General features: G+C 53.3%; 6 protein-coding genes across 6 annotated transcripts; 3 read left to right on the top strand and 3 right to left on the bottom strand.

The window, feature by feature from the left end:
- Positions 1–774: 774 nt before the first annotated feature.
- On the top strand, positions 775–2,078 carry Napepld (N-acyl-phosphatidylethanolamine-hydrolyzing phospholipase D; the record flags this gene model as incomplete). Its single annotated transcript, XM_014691553.1, has 2 exons — positions 775–1,007; positions 1,094–2,078. The coding sequence occupies 2 exons, from the start codon at positions 775–777 to the stop codon at positions 2,076–2,078; spliced, it is 1,218 nt and encodes a 405-aa protein (XP_014547039.1).
- Positions 2,079–2,758: 680 nt separating this feature from the next.
- G6M90_00g036460 (uncharacterized protein) lies at positions 2,759–2,971 on the top strand (the record flags this gene model as incomplete). Its single annotated transcript, XM_014691552.1, has 1 exon — positions 2,759–2,971. One exon carries the CDS (start codon positions 2,759–2,761, stop codon positions 2,969–2,971), a length of 213 nt encoding a protein of 70 aa, XP_014547038.1.
- Positions 2,972–3,262: 291 nt separating this feature from the next.
- G6M90_00g036450 (uncharacterized protein) lies at positions 3,263–5,076 on the bottom strand (the record flags this gene model as incomplete). Its single annotated transcript, XM_014691551.1, has 4 exons — positions 3,263–3,843; positions 3,963–4,550; positions 4,611–4,792; positions 4,865–5,076. 4 exons carry the CDS (start codon positions 5,074–5,076, stop codon positions 3,263–3,265), a joined length of 1,563 nt encoding a protein of 520 aa, XP_014547037.1.
- A 1,725-nt stretch (positions 5,077–6,801) lies between these two features.
- Positions 6,802–8,120, bottom strand: swi10 (Mating-type switching protein swi10; the record flags this gene model as incomplete). Its single annotated transcript, XM_014691550.1, has 2 exons — positions 6,802–7,696; positions 7,774–8,120. 2 exons carry the CDS (start codon positions 8,118–8,120, stop codon positions 6,802–6,804), a joined length of 1,242 nt encoding a protein of 413 aa, XP_014547036.1.
- A 520-nt stretch (positions 8,121–8,640) lies between these two features.
- G6M90_00g036430 (uncharacterized protein) lies at positions 8,641–10,011 on the bottom strand (the record flags this gene model as incomplete). Its single annotated transcript, XM_014691549.2, has 1 exon — positions 8,641–10,011. The coding sequence occupies one exon, from the start codon at positions 10,009–10,011 to the stop codon at positions 8,641–8,643; it is 1,371 nt and encodes a 456-aa protein (XP_014547035.2).
- Positions 10,012–13,628: 3,617 nt separating this feature from the next.
- On the top strand, positions 13,629–15,070 carry lgd1 (L-galactonate dehydratase; the record flags this gene model as incomplete). The annotated part of the gene is made up of 2 exons (XM_014691548.1): positions 13,629–13,787; positions 13,874–15,070. 2 exons carry the CDS (start codon positions 13,629–13,631, stop codon positions 15,068–15,070), a joined length of 1,356 nt encoding a protein of 451 aa, XP_014547034.1.
- Positions 15,071–15,132: the final 62 nt, after the last annotated feature.

Here is a 15,132-nt window from a genome sequence, read left to right as displayed (position 1 = left end):
CGCTTTGAGCTCACTGGGCCGGGACAATGTGGGAACAATTGGGCTGGTGCTCTCCCGTGTGGGCATCCAGGCTGAAGGCTTCCTGTCATGTCTCCCCGAGGAGGGATGGCGGCGAGACAAGAGCAGAACAGAGGATGGGCGTCGACTCCAGAGGAATAGCCCGTTGGTGGGTGAGCAAACGTGTCAACTTTAGAATGTTCCAAACATGGTACGGGTTGGGGTGGGTGAATGTCAATCAATGTACATGTACTACATTAAGTAAAGTAAGTAAGCACATGGCTGCATGGGTCACGGTCCCATTCCCATCTGCGTGCGCATCCACGAGCGGAGTTAAACAAAGAAGCCCGAATCCGCGGACCAGGCAGGACAGCTTGTGCATACCAACTTCTACATGCGTCCATTGTCCACGACATCAACTCCGATGGCTTCACTATCCGCAGCTTCCCACACCCCCATTCACTCGCTCCCGCTCGCGGCAGCACGCCACACCAGCTCATCCAGCGACCAGACACATGGCTCGCTTGGACCGCTAAGCTTTCGTTAGTCGGCCTGACGGTTGAAGCCGTGTCAATAAATACTGGCCTTTGATTTTTTTGATTTCTTTTCCGCCCCTTCTTCTTGTTGCTCCTGCTTGCCATTTGTCCCTTGTTCTTCGGGGTCCCTCTTATGCTGCTGTCTTGTCGCCAGTCGACTTCTGGTCTCTGGCGTCGATTGCACCCGCAACTTGGCCTCGCATCACGACGACATCCCTTTCCTCTGGCCCATCTCGGCGTCATGGCGTCTACATGTACGGACCCGTCGGGCTCGGCTGCCGCGGCTGGTGCCTCAACCACTTCCTCCTATTCTACCGTTGTTTCTAAAATCCCGGGACGATCCAGTCTTCCCGACGAAGCGGCCTTGAACCCGCACCACATCATCAAGGCCGGCAGAGTGTCTGGATTCAAGAACCCGTACCCGTCGTGGTCGAATCCGGCAAACTTGACTTCCATTCTAAAGAATGTAGTGTGGTGAGTCCATGTAATAAATTCAACCAAGCAAATAAATAAATGTATACACGGTCCTCGGCGAGGCAAACTGACACGTGCATGGCAAGGCCAACGATAACCGGCCAACTCAAACGACCAGACACATCACCACCCACCGTGCCCGTCCAAACCCCCGAATGGCTCCCCAGCCGCACAGCGTCGGACAAGCTGCGCGCGACGTGGCTCGGCCATGCCTGCTACTACGTCGAGTTCCCTTCGGGCCTGCGCGTCCTCTTTGACCCCGTCTTCGAGGACCGCTGCTCGCCCTTCAGCTTCATGGGGCCCAAGCGATTCACCCAACGGCCATGCGAGCTCCAGGACATCCCCGTCATCGATGCCGTCCTCATCAGCCACAGCCACTACGACCACCTCTCGCACAAGTCGGTCCTCGAAATCCAGAGACACCACCCCGACGTCCAATTCTTCGTCGGCCTCGGCCTGGAGACGTGGTTCCGCAAGTCCGGGCTCAAAAACGTCACCGAGCTCGACTGGTGGGAGGACGCCGACCTCAACGTCAAGGTCAAGACAGGCGAGGAGGAAGAGACCTTGTCCGCGAGGGTCTCGGCCCTCCCCTGCCAGCACACCTCGGCGCGGTCCCTCTGGGACAAGGACACGACGCTGTGGTGCTCGTGGGCCGTCAAATCAGGCGACAAGTCCGTCTGGTTCGGAGGCGACACGGGGTACCGCGCTGTTCCGGCCCTGCCCGCGGGCACCGACGACTACGGCCCCGAGTATGAGGCGCTGCCGCGGTGCCCGCAGTTCAAGCAGATTGGCGAGCTACGCGGGCCCTTTGATCTGGGCCTGATCCCCATCGGCGCGTACTATCCGCGCGTGGCGTTTTCCGCCATGCACGCCAATCCTTTTGATTCCGTCGAGATCTTTGTCGATACCAAGTGCGAGAGAGCCATGGGCATTCACTGGGGCACCTGGGCCTTGACCATGGAGGAGGTTCTCGAGCCGCCCAAGCTGTTGAGGGAGGCGCTGAAGAGGAAAGGGCTACAGGAGACGGGCGTTTTTGATATATGCGATATTGGCGAGAGCAGGGAGTTTTGATGTCTGTGCCACTTTTTGTGTGTGTGTGTGTGTGTGTTTGTGAGTGTGTCTGGTACTATTGGCGTTTGGGATAGATGGAGATTACATTGCCTTTTTTCCCCCTTTGTAACAATTGTTCCTGTGGCTTTGTCGGACCAGGGGAAATCAGGCTGTAACAAAGTACATACGGCGTCAGAAGACATGAGTATAATCTCATGTCCCGCATATTTCAGGTCTTAATTTATCAGCGTATCTACAAGGAAGCAATATCAAATGACAATTTAGCCGCGCCACGATGACGTCTCAAAGCACTTTCTGAGCTCGAAATACCGGGGGGTAAGCGCTGAGCGACGGCCAAGTATATATACATCACGATGCAGCAATGTCGATTTCCCGCCTCACTCGAGTTTTCTTCGGCCGACCAGTCTTGGCCCTGGCGGCACTGGGCATGTCAGACATGCGTGTTTCCATCCGGCAAGATCCGGCTCGCCCATCGGTGGCGCCACGGCCCATCCTTGATACAAGCTTACTTGGGGCTCCGCCTTGCCAGTCGCCACTGGCCGCCCGGTGTTGTTAGTATATTAAGTCCCCAATCTTGGCCTTTTCAACCTGCAAGCCACCGGACGACCTTGTTCTCTCGAAACAAGCAAAAGACACAGAGTTATTCCACCATCCCCGTTGCAAAAAAGAAAAAAAAAATCATGGGTCTACCCATTTACACCGGCCCGTCTACGTCAACCCCGAATCAGGCGGCGGCGCACGAGTCAGCACCCCGAGATGCAACGCCCACCGGTGCTGGCGCAAACACCGGTGCCGGCACGACGAGGCCCAAGACAAGCGAGGAGCAGGAGGCGGACAGGCTATACGAGGAAGCTATGGAGGAGGAATATGCCAAGAGAGAGGGCGGGGCATAATCTCAATTCCCGGACAGCTAATAATACATTGTACATGTACTCTATGTTCTGACCATGAGACCACGATGGAAGACAGCGGGAGGCCCCCAAGACTAGTAGTAGTGGTGGTACTATTCGTGAGAGTGTACATACAGAACAAGGCACGCAGATGGGATTTTATTCTCCCCGCCGTCAATGTATAACGTCCAGTCATCAGCTGCCAGGTATGCCCAGCCGTGAAACACTCGCATCCCCCGCCGCATGGTCCCTTTGTTTATTTGTTTATTCATTCATCTATTTGCATCTTCACCCTTATCGCCCCCTCACAGCCACGGGGTGCGCCTCCGTATTGTACACGAACTGGTTCGTGGCACCTTGGCCCTGCACATGCACCGGCCCGTCGGCCGCAAAAGTGAGATACAGGTACTTGAGCGTCTCGGCCATCCAGAAGCTCTGCATCTCGTCTACAAAACTACCGCCATTCTTCTTGGAGACGTCGGTCAGCTCGGCGTAGGCGTCGTTTACGCGGCACAGCCTCCGGATCCGCTGGAACGCGTCCCACGCCATGTCCTGGTACTTTTTGTCGCCTGTGAGCCGGTACGCGTAGTAGACGGATTCCACGGTTTCGGGCCGCAGGATGTAGTAGGGGGATGTGTTGTAGAAGCCAGCCTTTTCGTAAAACTCGGTCTGGTTCGCCGGCGGCGGCCTGTTGTTGGGGTTGCCGGCCGACAGGCCTGCGTCTACCCAGTTGAAGCCCTCTGGGCCGATGCCGGCTGCCTCTTGGACGTACGTCTCATAGTAGGAGTCGGTGATTTCGAGGCCGAGTTGCTTGTATTTCTCTTCGCCGAGAACAATGCCGCCCAGTATGAAGTTGCCGCCGGCAAAGCTGGCCACTGTGTTTTAGACCTTCGTGTTAGTGGGTTGGGTGATCTCCTTTTTAATTTTGTCGTCACACGGCAGGAAATGTATTGACGGTGAGGAGGGCTGATGAAGGGGAGGGTGTGTCACTTACAGTGTCCGGAATTGGGGATGGTTTGTTGTCCACGGTACGCAGACAGGAAAGACAAATCCTTTCGGGTCGTCGGGTGCGACACGAGATGCTTCATGGTCGAGTCCACTGCGGCCACCCAGCGGTCCTTATACTCGCCAAAGGCTTTAGGGTCGTACACGTACATCTTGATCAGGTACTCGTAGAAGCTGTCGTCATAAGCAGACCAACCGCCATTACTGTCTAAAAAGCTACCGTCCTCGGTGCTGACCCAGGTGCCAATCAAGCCGGGCCACGCCTCGGGAGCTCCCTTGGGGTGCAGGAGGTAGTTTTCTGCCTTTTGCGCCAGCTCGGCATACGTCTTGTTGCCGCTCAGGTCGCTGAGACGGGTCCATTCAAGAACCAAGGTGCCAATTTCGGCAATATTGTTCCTATCAGTGCCGCTGTTTTTCTTGTTTGGGTTCAGGAAAATGGTTGGGTCGGGAATACCGCTCGGGGTATCAAACGCGACGCTGAGGCTGTCGCCAAGTGACTGGGCTTGCTTCAAGAGCGCATCGACCTTGCCGGCATCAGCTCCCAGGTGCTTATATGGGCCCTTGAGCAAGTCGTACGCTTGTGAGATTGAAATCAATTAGCTCAAACCCCCCTTTGCTTTTTCAAGCCCAAGCTCACCAGAAAGAAGGCCGCCAAGGTATCGGATGTTGGTCTCAAAGAGCGAAATGGCGTCGTTGGCCTCGGCCGTCGTTGTAAAGTCAATCTTGGCAATGTGATCCAACATTGGCTGTACAATCTTCAAGCTGTTCATGACAATAGCCGTGTCAAGCGCATCGACAACAGTCACTCCCCATCCGGCCCTTTAGAATCCGAGTTAGAAAGGTGAACAGCCCGGCCAATGCCACACTCAAGGATGAGCAAGATACACCTACCGATCATCCGCGTAGCTGTTGGTCACGGGGTGGAGGGTATCGTGAGGGAAGGCGTGCTTATAGTAGCCATTCCACGAAATTTCAAAGGCTTCCTTGATATCGTGGGCTTTGTCATGGTCGGCCACAGGAGCCGTGACAGCGCGTCTGGCTGGCATGGCGAGAGCAGCGCCAGCAAGCTCCAGGAGAAGGATTGACTTGTTAGACAACCGCATGTTTGTAAAGCCCAATCGGAGCGACAGAACCTGGTTCAACACCAAGAGCACATGGAATATGGCGACGAGACACTGCAGGCTCTCCGGTATTTATAGGAAGGTCAACAATCTCGTCTCCAGGGGGGTGCGGCAGAAACATGTGCTCTCTGTTAATATCCAACATCTAAGACATGGCGTCACGACGAGGGCCGAGCAACACGCGTGCCCTGCCCCCCTCATGGCAACGGATATTTGCATTTCGTGCCCATCCCGGACGATTCCAGCTTGAGAAAAGATTGACGTAATCTGCAGAGCAAATCAAAGAATAACTAGCCAATACGGAGTACAGTACACGAGAGTGGACGGAGCAAAGACGAGCAACGCTCTAGGCAGGTGACAGTATGCGCCCAGTGGCTATTGTGCCACCGTGCCATCGTGCCTTGGTCCAGGTCTGTTTATTGCTCGTCCATGCATCATGTTGCCATGTAAGGCCCGAGGTTCCAACAGACCAGGTAGTGACTTGGTCACGATCTTGTGCTCGATGTTACCCTGGTCCCAGTAGGCGAACTCTGGATTCACAAACACTATATTACACCTGCATGATGGAGTCGGCGATACTTTATGTTGCCTATCGCCTGGTGGTGGGGAAGAGATGAGCTTGCAAGGTTCTCGAATTCCTGCATCATCTGACAGCATCATTCAAGGGCCACCGGCGACTCGTTCCAGCATGGTGCCAAAGCCTGCCCAATGGATGGTGAGGATTCGGAGGGGTTAATGTAACCCTGCCCAAGATTAGAATGATGCCCCGGACGTGGAACGGCAATCGCACTCACATGAGTTTGACTTGCCTGTTTGTTGTTCATGGGATAGTATTTCCAACAGCTAACATTGAAACGAATCTACAGGCAGGAGAGGAGGACAGACTGTGTGCGGAGCAAAAACGCAAACTGGACGCACGAACTGGACGCACGAACCCGAGACCTGTCTCAAAAATGCTTCGCGGAGCGTGATTTCGTCCTTGTGCAAGCATGTCGTCTAGGAGTGTTACTTTGCAATGTCACGTCCCGCATCTGGGAAATGCACCCTCCATCTCCACATCATCAACAACCCGGGCGTCAACGACCAGCCGAACAGGAAACAGTCGCCGACAGTTGCTTCCAACGGAGAAGTGGACGTCCAAGGGGTCATTGTTCAATGACGGATCACTACCATATATGCTAGTACTCCGTACTCGAGACAAGTCGACGGCGAAATTCCAAGTCATCCAGTCCTTAATCCTTAAAAGACGACAAGAAACAACAACCGTCGTCCATCTATCGGCAGAAATGGTCGGCTGGCTCCGCATTTGGAGCTTGTTCCATTGTCTACTATGCGGGGACGGCGCGGGGGTGTTGTGACGAGGCTTGCTCCATAACAATACGTACATACATGCGTACTATTGTAGTACTTACATATGTATGCACATAATTCAACTTACAGCCGAGCGAACCATCGTATGTGCTGGACAGCCCAGAGTCTCAGAGTGACATGTTCATCGTGGCGTGGCGCTGGATCTCGGAAACATCAGTTCCGGTTCATTGCTTGTTGCGCCCGCCTATTCGGCAGTTTTGCGGCGCATTCGCCTTTTTGGGCCGCCATGCACTGGGTGTTGGCATGCAAGTCTTTGATATTATTTGTAACACCTGTTGACACCATTCGCCATTGTACTTGTGCGGGTTGATTGTTTCGTTCGTCAATAACGAGAGCTCAGCCATTTTCGCGCAGTTTGGCGAGAGCTGCTGCAACGCCACCACTCAACCCATCGTCCATCTTCTCCGCACCGGCTGTCCGGCCCGAGTTGGAGTTTCCCCCGGTTGGCTGTGAAGTCCTTCTCGAATCTTCAATAGCAGCAGCCATAAAAGCCTCTTCCGCATCGTCGTCCTCGTTCTCAACATCGTCATCCAGGAACTGGAACTGCTTTGGAGCAGATCCGCTCGATAAGCCTCCATCTGGCGTCCCCTTTGCGGCGGAGGGGGCACCAGAGCCGGTGCCCACGGCAGGCATATCTCTGAGAGGCACTCTCGAAAGCGGCACGGCTTCCTCCAGCCGCGAGGTCCGATCTGCGTGCTGACCGTCCGCACTTGTGCTTGCCTGCTGGGCTCCGGTTTTGGACGGCTGCAAACCCCGCCTGGCCGCCTTCTTTGCCCGGAAGGGCTCCTCGATTGCAGCAGACCACCTCTTGACTTTGACGCCTCCCCATCCACCGATCATGCCAAGCTGTTCCTGCTCCGCGTTGATGGCATTTTTCAGACTGCCAAAGTTGGCCACTAGCGCGACGGCGTCAGACTTGTTGAGGCTTCGGGGCACCGTCACAAAGTCGACCAGCTTATCGGCGTAGCTGGAAGCTTGTTGGCCACGAATGGCTGCGGAACTTGTGTTCTCGTAGGACTTGTACAACTCGAGGTACCGGCCGGCCTCGGCGGCCGACCAACACAAGATGATGGTGACATTGTTCACGAGTGAGGTTTTTGAGAGCTCGCGTAAGCAATCTTCGTGGTTGGGTATATCCACCATGGTGAGAAGAATGCGTAGGTTGTATTTGCCTTGTAGGTTTCGTATGCGTGTGTAGATGTATTCGGGATGGAGTCGGTGGTACTTGAGACTGTACAAGCGCAGACAGGGTCAGACAGAAAGCAACCAGCCGAAAAAAGAAGAAAAGAAGAAAGAAAAGAATTATACCTCAAAAATAGTGCGCAGGTTGTGAGTCCCATGACATAATCGGCTGGAATATCGCTATATTCCCACGGCAAAGAACGTATAGACGTCAGCACTGGATTTCCTCGCTGGCGAGGAGATACCAGGATGGTCGATCCGCCCGTTTGTTTCTGCGGGAGAGCCTGTGGTGTAGGCTGCACAACCTTGCTCCCGGATGTCTTGCTCGGCGGTGCCTTGTCCATTCGCTGCGGCTTGGGCTGTTGGATTCTTTGGGGTACCGGCTGCTGAACGGTCCTGCGAGAGGACTGGGCCGGATCAGCGGCAGCCATGGCTGCGAGGAGGGCCTCGTCGGCGCCATAATCGTCGTCCATTGCCTCCGTGGTGTCTTTGTCAGAGGGATCAGTTGAAAGACGAGACGCAGGCCATGCAGTGGTTTTGAGCTGGACAGACGTGATGGTGAAAGTTCACGTTGGAGCTTCACGGGGACGTCACAGCACTAAGCAAGCCATCGCCCTCCAATTAGAGCTACCCTGAACGCTCGGACCCGCGGGTTGTCAACAGCTCCTTCTGCGCACTTATTACGAGAAACATTTGAAGTTCGTTACGCCGTATTTAGGTTCTATGAGTTTTACTAGGCCCTTGCCTAATATGCACCGCAATGATATGGTCGGAGGAAAGGGTTAAAGTCTTTACTTACAACACTTCTTGTTGGTAAGGCCTCACGTTTGGCTCGCACAATCCTGCCTCTGGTGGCACGCATCAGCTGATTGGTCTTCAGTCATGAAAATTCTACCTTTGCAGATTCTTGTTCAACTGTTTGGTTCAGGTCTAGCATTTTTCAATTTGGTTTCATAACAAATCGACAGTCCAGTTCTTTCATAACTACATTTACTACTCATCATCATCACCGTACTCACTGTCACTCTCCGCCCCCTCATTCGCAATCGTCTTCTGAATTGCTCTCAAGGCAGCCAACCACGAATCAAACATGGCCCGCGCACACTGAAGTTCAGGATCCTGCGTCTCCATTGAAGAAATTTCATCTCTTAGTTTCTCATATGCCTCGATCATGACCCAAATCTGGAGACCAGACGCGCCTCTCCCCGCGCGAGATGAACGGTCCGCAAAGCCGCTGGATAGCTCCCTTGTCAACATTTCGAAACCAATCTGGAACCGCAACGTCTCTGTGTCTGGCGATTTAATGTAGTCGTCGTCCTCGTAATGGTCATCCTCGCAGCGGCCGTTCTCGGCGGGTGGCGTCGGAGGGGACGAAAATTCCAGTGGCTTTACATATGGCGAGATGTCCGGGGATGACACCAGTGTATCGGCGTCTGATTCAGGCCATGGAGCTAATTCGCACCGGGGTTTCGGTTCGTCTAGAGAGCCTCCGGATCGAGGTTCAATTATTGACAGACGTGGAATAGGCCCGTCGTTGCTTGTGAATTGGTTTATACGCGGTGCTGCAGAGTTAGGCAAGGGCTTGCGGTGGATGGATGGGACGGAGGGAACGTCCGGGATGTTCGTCTTGTCGATCAATGTACGGTATTGCCGTGCGATAGTGCGAACACTAGACTGTCTGTTGATGGCGGCTTCTTGACGCTTCTTTGCGGCCGCCATTTCGAGTTGCCCAATCTTGCGAACCGGGGTCTTGGCTCTTCGAATACCTGAGGCGGGCCTAGGTCTTTTGACTGAAGGCGCTCTTCGTACACGAGGCTGCGGCGGCTCCAAGAAAGATGGTAGTTCTGGTGGCTGTGGAAATTCGGGAAGGGGAGAAAGAGGAGGAGGCGGAGGAAGTCGATCTGGTTGAGGTATCGGTGGTGGAGGAGGCGGCGCCTGTTGAGGAGCTGCGAGAAAGGAATCGAAAACGAATGGTTCGGGCTCATAGTGAAGTTGGAACTTTTTTCCGTGTTTCGGCTCGTTTCTTGGTTTGATGGCGACTGTTGGGGCCACCAGCGATGGCTTATACCTCGAGTCTTTGACGACGACGGGCGAAATGGGCACCTCAGGATTGGCCAAGGTTCCCATCTGCATGCTGCCCGTGTTGAAAAACGAGCTTAAGTCGTCGTTTGCATTCCAGTCTGCCAACTCGCTCTCGGAGGCAGAATGCCTCGACTTTGCGAAATACTTGTGTAGCTTCTGTCGTGTGGGTTTAAGATTATTCGCCATCATGATGAGCGACCGGCGAGAACGCCGACCATCTGTTGAAGTGGGTGAAAAGGAGTCGTTGCTGGATATCGGACTAACAGGATGCTGCGAAGACATTACTGTCACCTGGGTCGATCACCAATACGAAGCAAAACAGAGACAGAAAGAGAGGAGAGAGAGCGAGAGAGAGATAATGTGCTGCCCGAGCTTCGTCTCACAAATGAAAACTTGGCAGTTCGTGACAGTGTAATGGGATGTGTTGCAGACGGCTAGGAACATATAAAAAACAAGTTAATATGCTTCCAGGAACAAGATTCGGCGGTTCCGAGCTCAATATCTACCTACCTAGGTACTTTGTACCTGGGGACAGGACTTTTCACGAGATCGGTCACATCCCAGGCACAGCACCAGCAACTCGTAGGCAAAGTGGCGTTGACTGGAGCCACTGGGGTATACGCATTGGATCCAAATCCATCTTGGAGCAATAGGAACACTGTATTGGCATATCTTGACGCTGGAACAAAGACGTGGCGAGCGTAATCCGGGGCTTAGCGAAATGCACTGCCTCAACCGTGTAAGCCGCTGGCGTTCAATTTGGCTGCCTCTGCGGATCGTCGTGGCGTTTCTTAAAAAGGACATGTAAACAGCCATCGGTTGATCTCGTTCCGTTGTTAGCGTGCATGATCCCTGCATGTCAAGCCATGCAAACACGAAGAGGCGTTTGCGTCAACCAATGTCGAGGTTGTTGATTTCGTTTCAAACCAACTATCGCCGTTAAATTTAGTTGCTTCTAACCTGGGGCCAAGGAATTTCTTTAAATATCCCTGTCGATGCACAATCTGTTTTCCGGCCAACTGACGCCCCCGAGGTCTGGCAGAATGACGAGCGCCGATTTGCGCAGCATCCATGTCCTAGCAAGATGGAGCTGTTTAGACGGAGGGGAGGATTCCGAGCTTGAAATAGCCATCGTAGCCCGCATTTGAAGCTCCCGAGCCAACAGGTTTCTGTTTATGAGCACCGGACGCTTTTCAAGTTATTTGGAATCGCAAGCGTCTTGATTCTTGAATATTATTCGAAGGTTATGTGCGCGGCGCATGCTGCGTTGACGGCCTTGGGGGACGCGCAACGAGGACATGACCATTCGTGTGGGGCGGTCGTGAAGCCGTAGTGCCGCTGCAGGTGCCATCAGACGTCAACTCGTGTTGTTTGTTCAATCGAATGAGCTTACTCATGATGACTATGGTAAGCCCACAAGTGCTTCAATGTTGACTCTGGCGTTAGAATTTTGCCGTTTGGGAGACGAACAGTCTCGGAGTACCATGGCGGACAGCCCGCTGAGCATCAGTGAGGGAAGGAACCTTGAAGGGCACTGGGATCACTGGTGTTGGTTACAGACTTACAGTGGCTTGGTGCCGCTCTTTGGCTGTCAGCCACGATTACACGTCAACTGGGTGGTGCTTGTGCTCGGATATACAGTATCCCGGGTTCCGGATCACATGGCAGCCTTCAAATATTGTGGCTGCGTATGGCGACGGCTTCGGCCATGATTCTGCAACGCAACACACGTTGATTTCTCCCCGCGGGGCCGGATATCCAATTTCGACACAGTGCCCAGACCCATCATCCGGACTCACCATTCATCGTGGCACGAGTGATATGGCGTCGTTTCCATGATAGTGCGCTGATGTCGGCCGCGATGCATGCATGCTAAAGCCACCGAAGCCGTTTCTGGCCCATGTTGAATACACGTCACGAAGCTCAGACCAGCACTATTATTGGGTTATTATTATAATTATCATCAACATCAAGAGACCTCCAAGTGTCCTGTCTAGTTGTTGAGGAACGGAGCCCGCGTACCCATGCTAGCCGACTACAGAACATCAAGGCCAGACACAAAAGTCTCGCCATATTTTACTAGAAACGACATGTCAAGCTTTATAACTCATGAGTCCTAGGGATGAGTCTTCTCGATGGCCATCAAGTCCCTGTGATATATATATATATATACACGAGCCCCTTTGGGCAAATGCGAAACCCCCGGCTTGTGCAGGAGTGTTGGCTAGATCAGGCTCACGTTACGCGATTCATGGTGTTGCTTTGTGCTTGAGGCCCCTCTGCCGATTTCCGTCCGCTGTTAGGAGCACTGTTTTTGAAATATGAGAAAATCCGGCCCAAAAAATAGTTGCGCAAGACCACATAAACGCACGCTAGCGACCAAACTGACGGCACTGCCACGCCCAATCTACAACACCATGACGACTTCACCGATGGGTAATTCTTATACATGACAAAGCTGACATTCCCCTGCCGTGGCTCGTCAAATCTTCTTCCCAGTAGAATTGGCTCAGGCCTCAGCACTAATGCCGCAGTCGGGGGTGCCTGCGGGCTATTTACCCTTGGAAATATTTCATCTAATTTTGAGCATAAAGAGCATCGAGCCGCTTGCAGTTCTCGAAGAAGAAGAAGAAGCTCATCAGACTGTTTCCAAATCCCAAAACCTGCCGACAGCAAGGTAGATGTCGTTCCGATTAAGGGCTACAAGGACCTTGACCTATGGATGCGCGACATGGCTCCGACTTTCGTGCCCGACCGTGAGAACGGGGCAAGTCTTGCAGGCATCGACTTTAACTTTGACGGTTGGGGTGAAAAATACCTTGCTCTCTCCCCTGCGTCGCTTGCATCCATCATCTCCAGCCATATGACGGTGTCCCGCGTGAATTCCTCCATCATCACCGAAGGAGGCTCTATCGAGGTCGGCGGCAAAGGCACGCTCCTCGTCAGGAGAAGCTCCATCTTCAACGATATACAAAGTCTGCTTTTTATAGAAAGTTTGGTGACTATTATAATGACTCAGCTGCACTATAGCTTGAATATATACTATATTCACATATTGACTTCTTCTACTTTGTGGCATAAAATTGTGAATATTAAGCCAGACTGTACAAGATGCTGTCAACACAGGTAACTATTAGCCGAGAAGACAGACAAAGACCCGACGGTAAATTCGGCTGCGGGGCTTGGTTGACGGGAATCCCGAACAGCAGAACAGCACCAACGACTATTAATCTAAAGTTTACATGCTCCAAATGGGGATTTCCATAATCAGTGTTGTGGACTGTGGACTTGTGACACAATTAGTGAACTCCTGGCTCTTCCGAACTTATCAATTGCCGCATCGCCCTCGGCGGGTATTATACCGCCGGCCGAAGTTCCCCGGTGACGTCCGTCAGTCTACGCCATACCACGCCAGAAAACGCCGACTTGGCCATTGTCCATTTATTTGCGCCTAAACAAACGGCAATCAGAAGAATGAAGGAAATGCAACCCCCCAACGCCGCATTCTATTTTCTCCATCAATTATGGTCGGGAGACGACGTCTGCAGGCTTGCTGCAGTCTTGGTTGTACGTGTACTAGCCTGTCGCCGGTGTCGGGCCCCACTGCTTTCCCGAATCCCCCGCATTTTCAATGTTGGAGCCGTGGGTACCCCCGAAGGACAGCGGGGTGGCATGAGGGCATCAATTTTCCGTCGCGTATAAACCCAGCCTGCCCATAGCTTCATCTCCGCCAGGTCATAGGTTTCGCGAGGCTCTACAGCCCCTTAATTACTGCGTCATTGGGTGCGGCTCGGAGCAGCTTGGGTGCGTGTTGGAAAGCAGACTATAAACATCTCGTGCTTGGACGACGGCCCTTCGCCTTCACTCTCGACCGCCGGCGATACGTGCAAGTTGCTGCGATGGCGCAAGAAATCACAATCACAGGATTTGAAACCCGCGATGTGCGGTTTCCCACGTCGCTGGATAAGACGGGCTCTGATGCTATGAATGCAGCTGGCGATTACTCTTCTGCGTACTGCATCTTGCAGACCGACTCACAATACTCTGGCCACGGCATGGTGAGTTGCTTCTGAGAAAGGGCTGTATAGTTTTTTTTTTTTACAGCAACACACGCTGACACTAGATCCCTCTCCTCTCCGATTAGACCTTCACCATTGGACGTGGAAACGACATTGTCTGCGCTGCCATAGTCCACGTTGCCGAGCGTCTCAAGGGCAAGACGTTGTCGTCTCTGGTGGCCAACTGGGGGAAGACTTGGCGCTATCTAGTATCAGACAGCCAGCTGCGTTGGATTGGACCCGAGAAGGGCGTTATTCACCTCGCTCTTGGCGCTGTCGTGAATGCGGTCTGGGACCTTTGGGGCAAGGTCCTAGGCAAGCCTGTCTGGAGAATTGTTGCCGACATGACGCCCGAGCAATACGTCCAGTGTATCGACTTCCGCTACATCACCGACGCCATCACCCCAGAAGAAGCTGTTGCCATGCTCAAGGAAGTGCAAGGCGGAAAGGCGAAGCGCATCGAGGAAGCGCTTAGTAGCAAGGCCGTGCCGGCGTACACCACCAGCGCAGGATGGCTAGGCTACGGCGAAGGCAAGATGAAGACCCTCCTCGGGGAGACACTTGCACAAGGCTACAAGCACTTCAAGCTCAAAGTTGGCGGTAGCGTGGAGGAGGACAGGCGCCGGTTAACCATTGCTCGGGATGTTCTCGGCTACGACAAGGGCAACATCCTCATGGTCGATGCGAATCAGATCTGGTCTGTCCCCGATGCCATCGAGCACATGAAGCAGCTTGCCGACTTTAAGCCATGGTTCATTGAAGAGCCCACGTCCCCCGACGACATCCTGGGCCACAAGGCTGTTCGCGAGGCTCTCAAACCATACGGTATTGGCGTCGCCACTGGCGAGATGGTCCAAAACCGAGTAGTCTTCAAGCAGATGCTCATGAATGGCGCCATTGACGTCTGTCAAATCGATGCCTGCCGTCTCGGTGGTGTCAACGAGGTCATGGCTGTGTTGCTCATGGCGAAGAAGTACGGTGTGCCGATTGTTCCTCATTCGGGCGGAGTTGGTCTTCCAGAGTACACGCAGCACCTGAGCACAATTGATTATGTAGTTGTGAGCGGTAAGCTCTCTGTGCTGGAGTATGTTGACCATTTACACGAGCATTTCTTGCATCCGTCCGTCATCAAGGACGGGTACTACCAGACGCCCATGGAACCTGGATATAGCGTAGAGATGAAGAAGGATAGTATGGATAAGTTCACATATCCCGGGGACAGGGGGATTAGCTGGTGGACGAGCGAAGAAGCAAGACCGATTTTGGAGGGCGAGAAGATTTAAACGTGTATAGACTGGGCGAGGCAGTAAAGTACAAGGATATCAATAGCTTTCCTCTGCTTCTT

This window comes from Metarhizium brunneum, chromosome 2, assembly GCF_013426205.1.
Source record: "Metarhizium brunneum chromosome 2, complete sequence".
In the NCBI taxonomy this organism is placed as follows: Eukaryota; Fungi; Ascomycota; class Sordariomycetes; order Hypocreales; family Clavicipitaceae; genus Metarhizium; species Metarhizium brunneum.
This window is presented reverse-complemented; position numbering and strand designations above follow the sequence as displayed.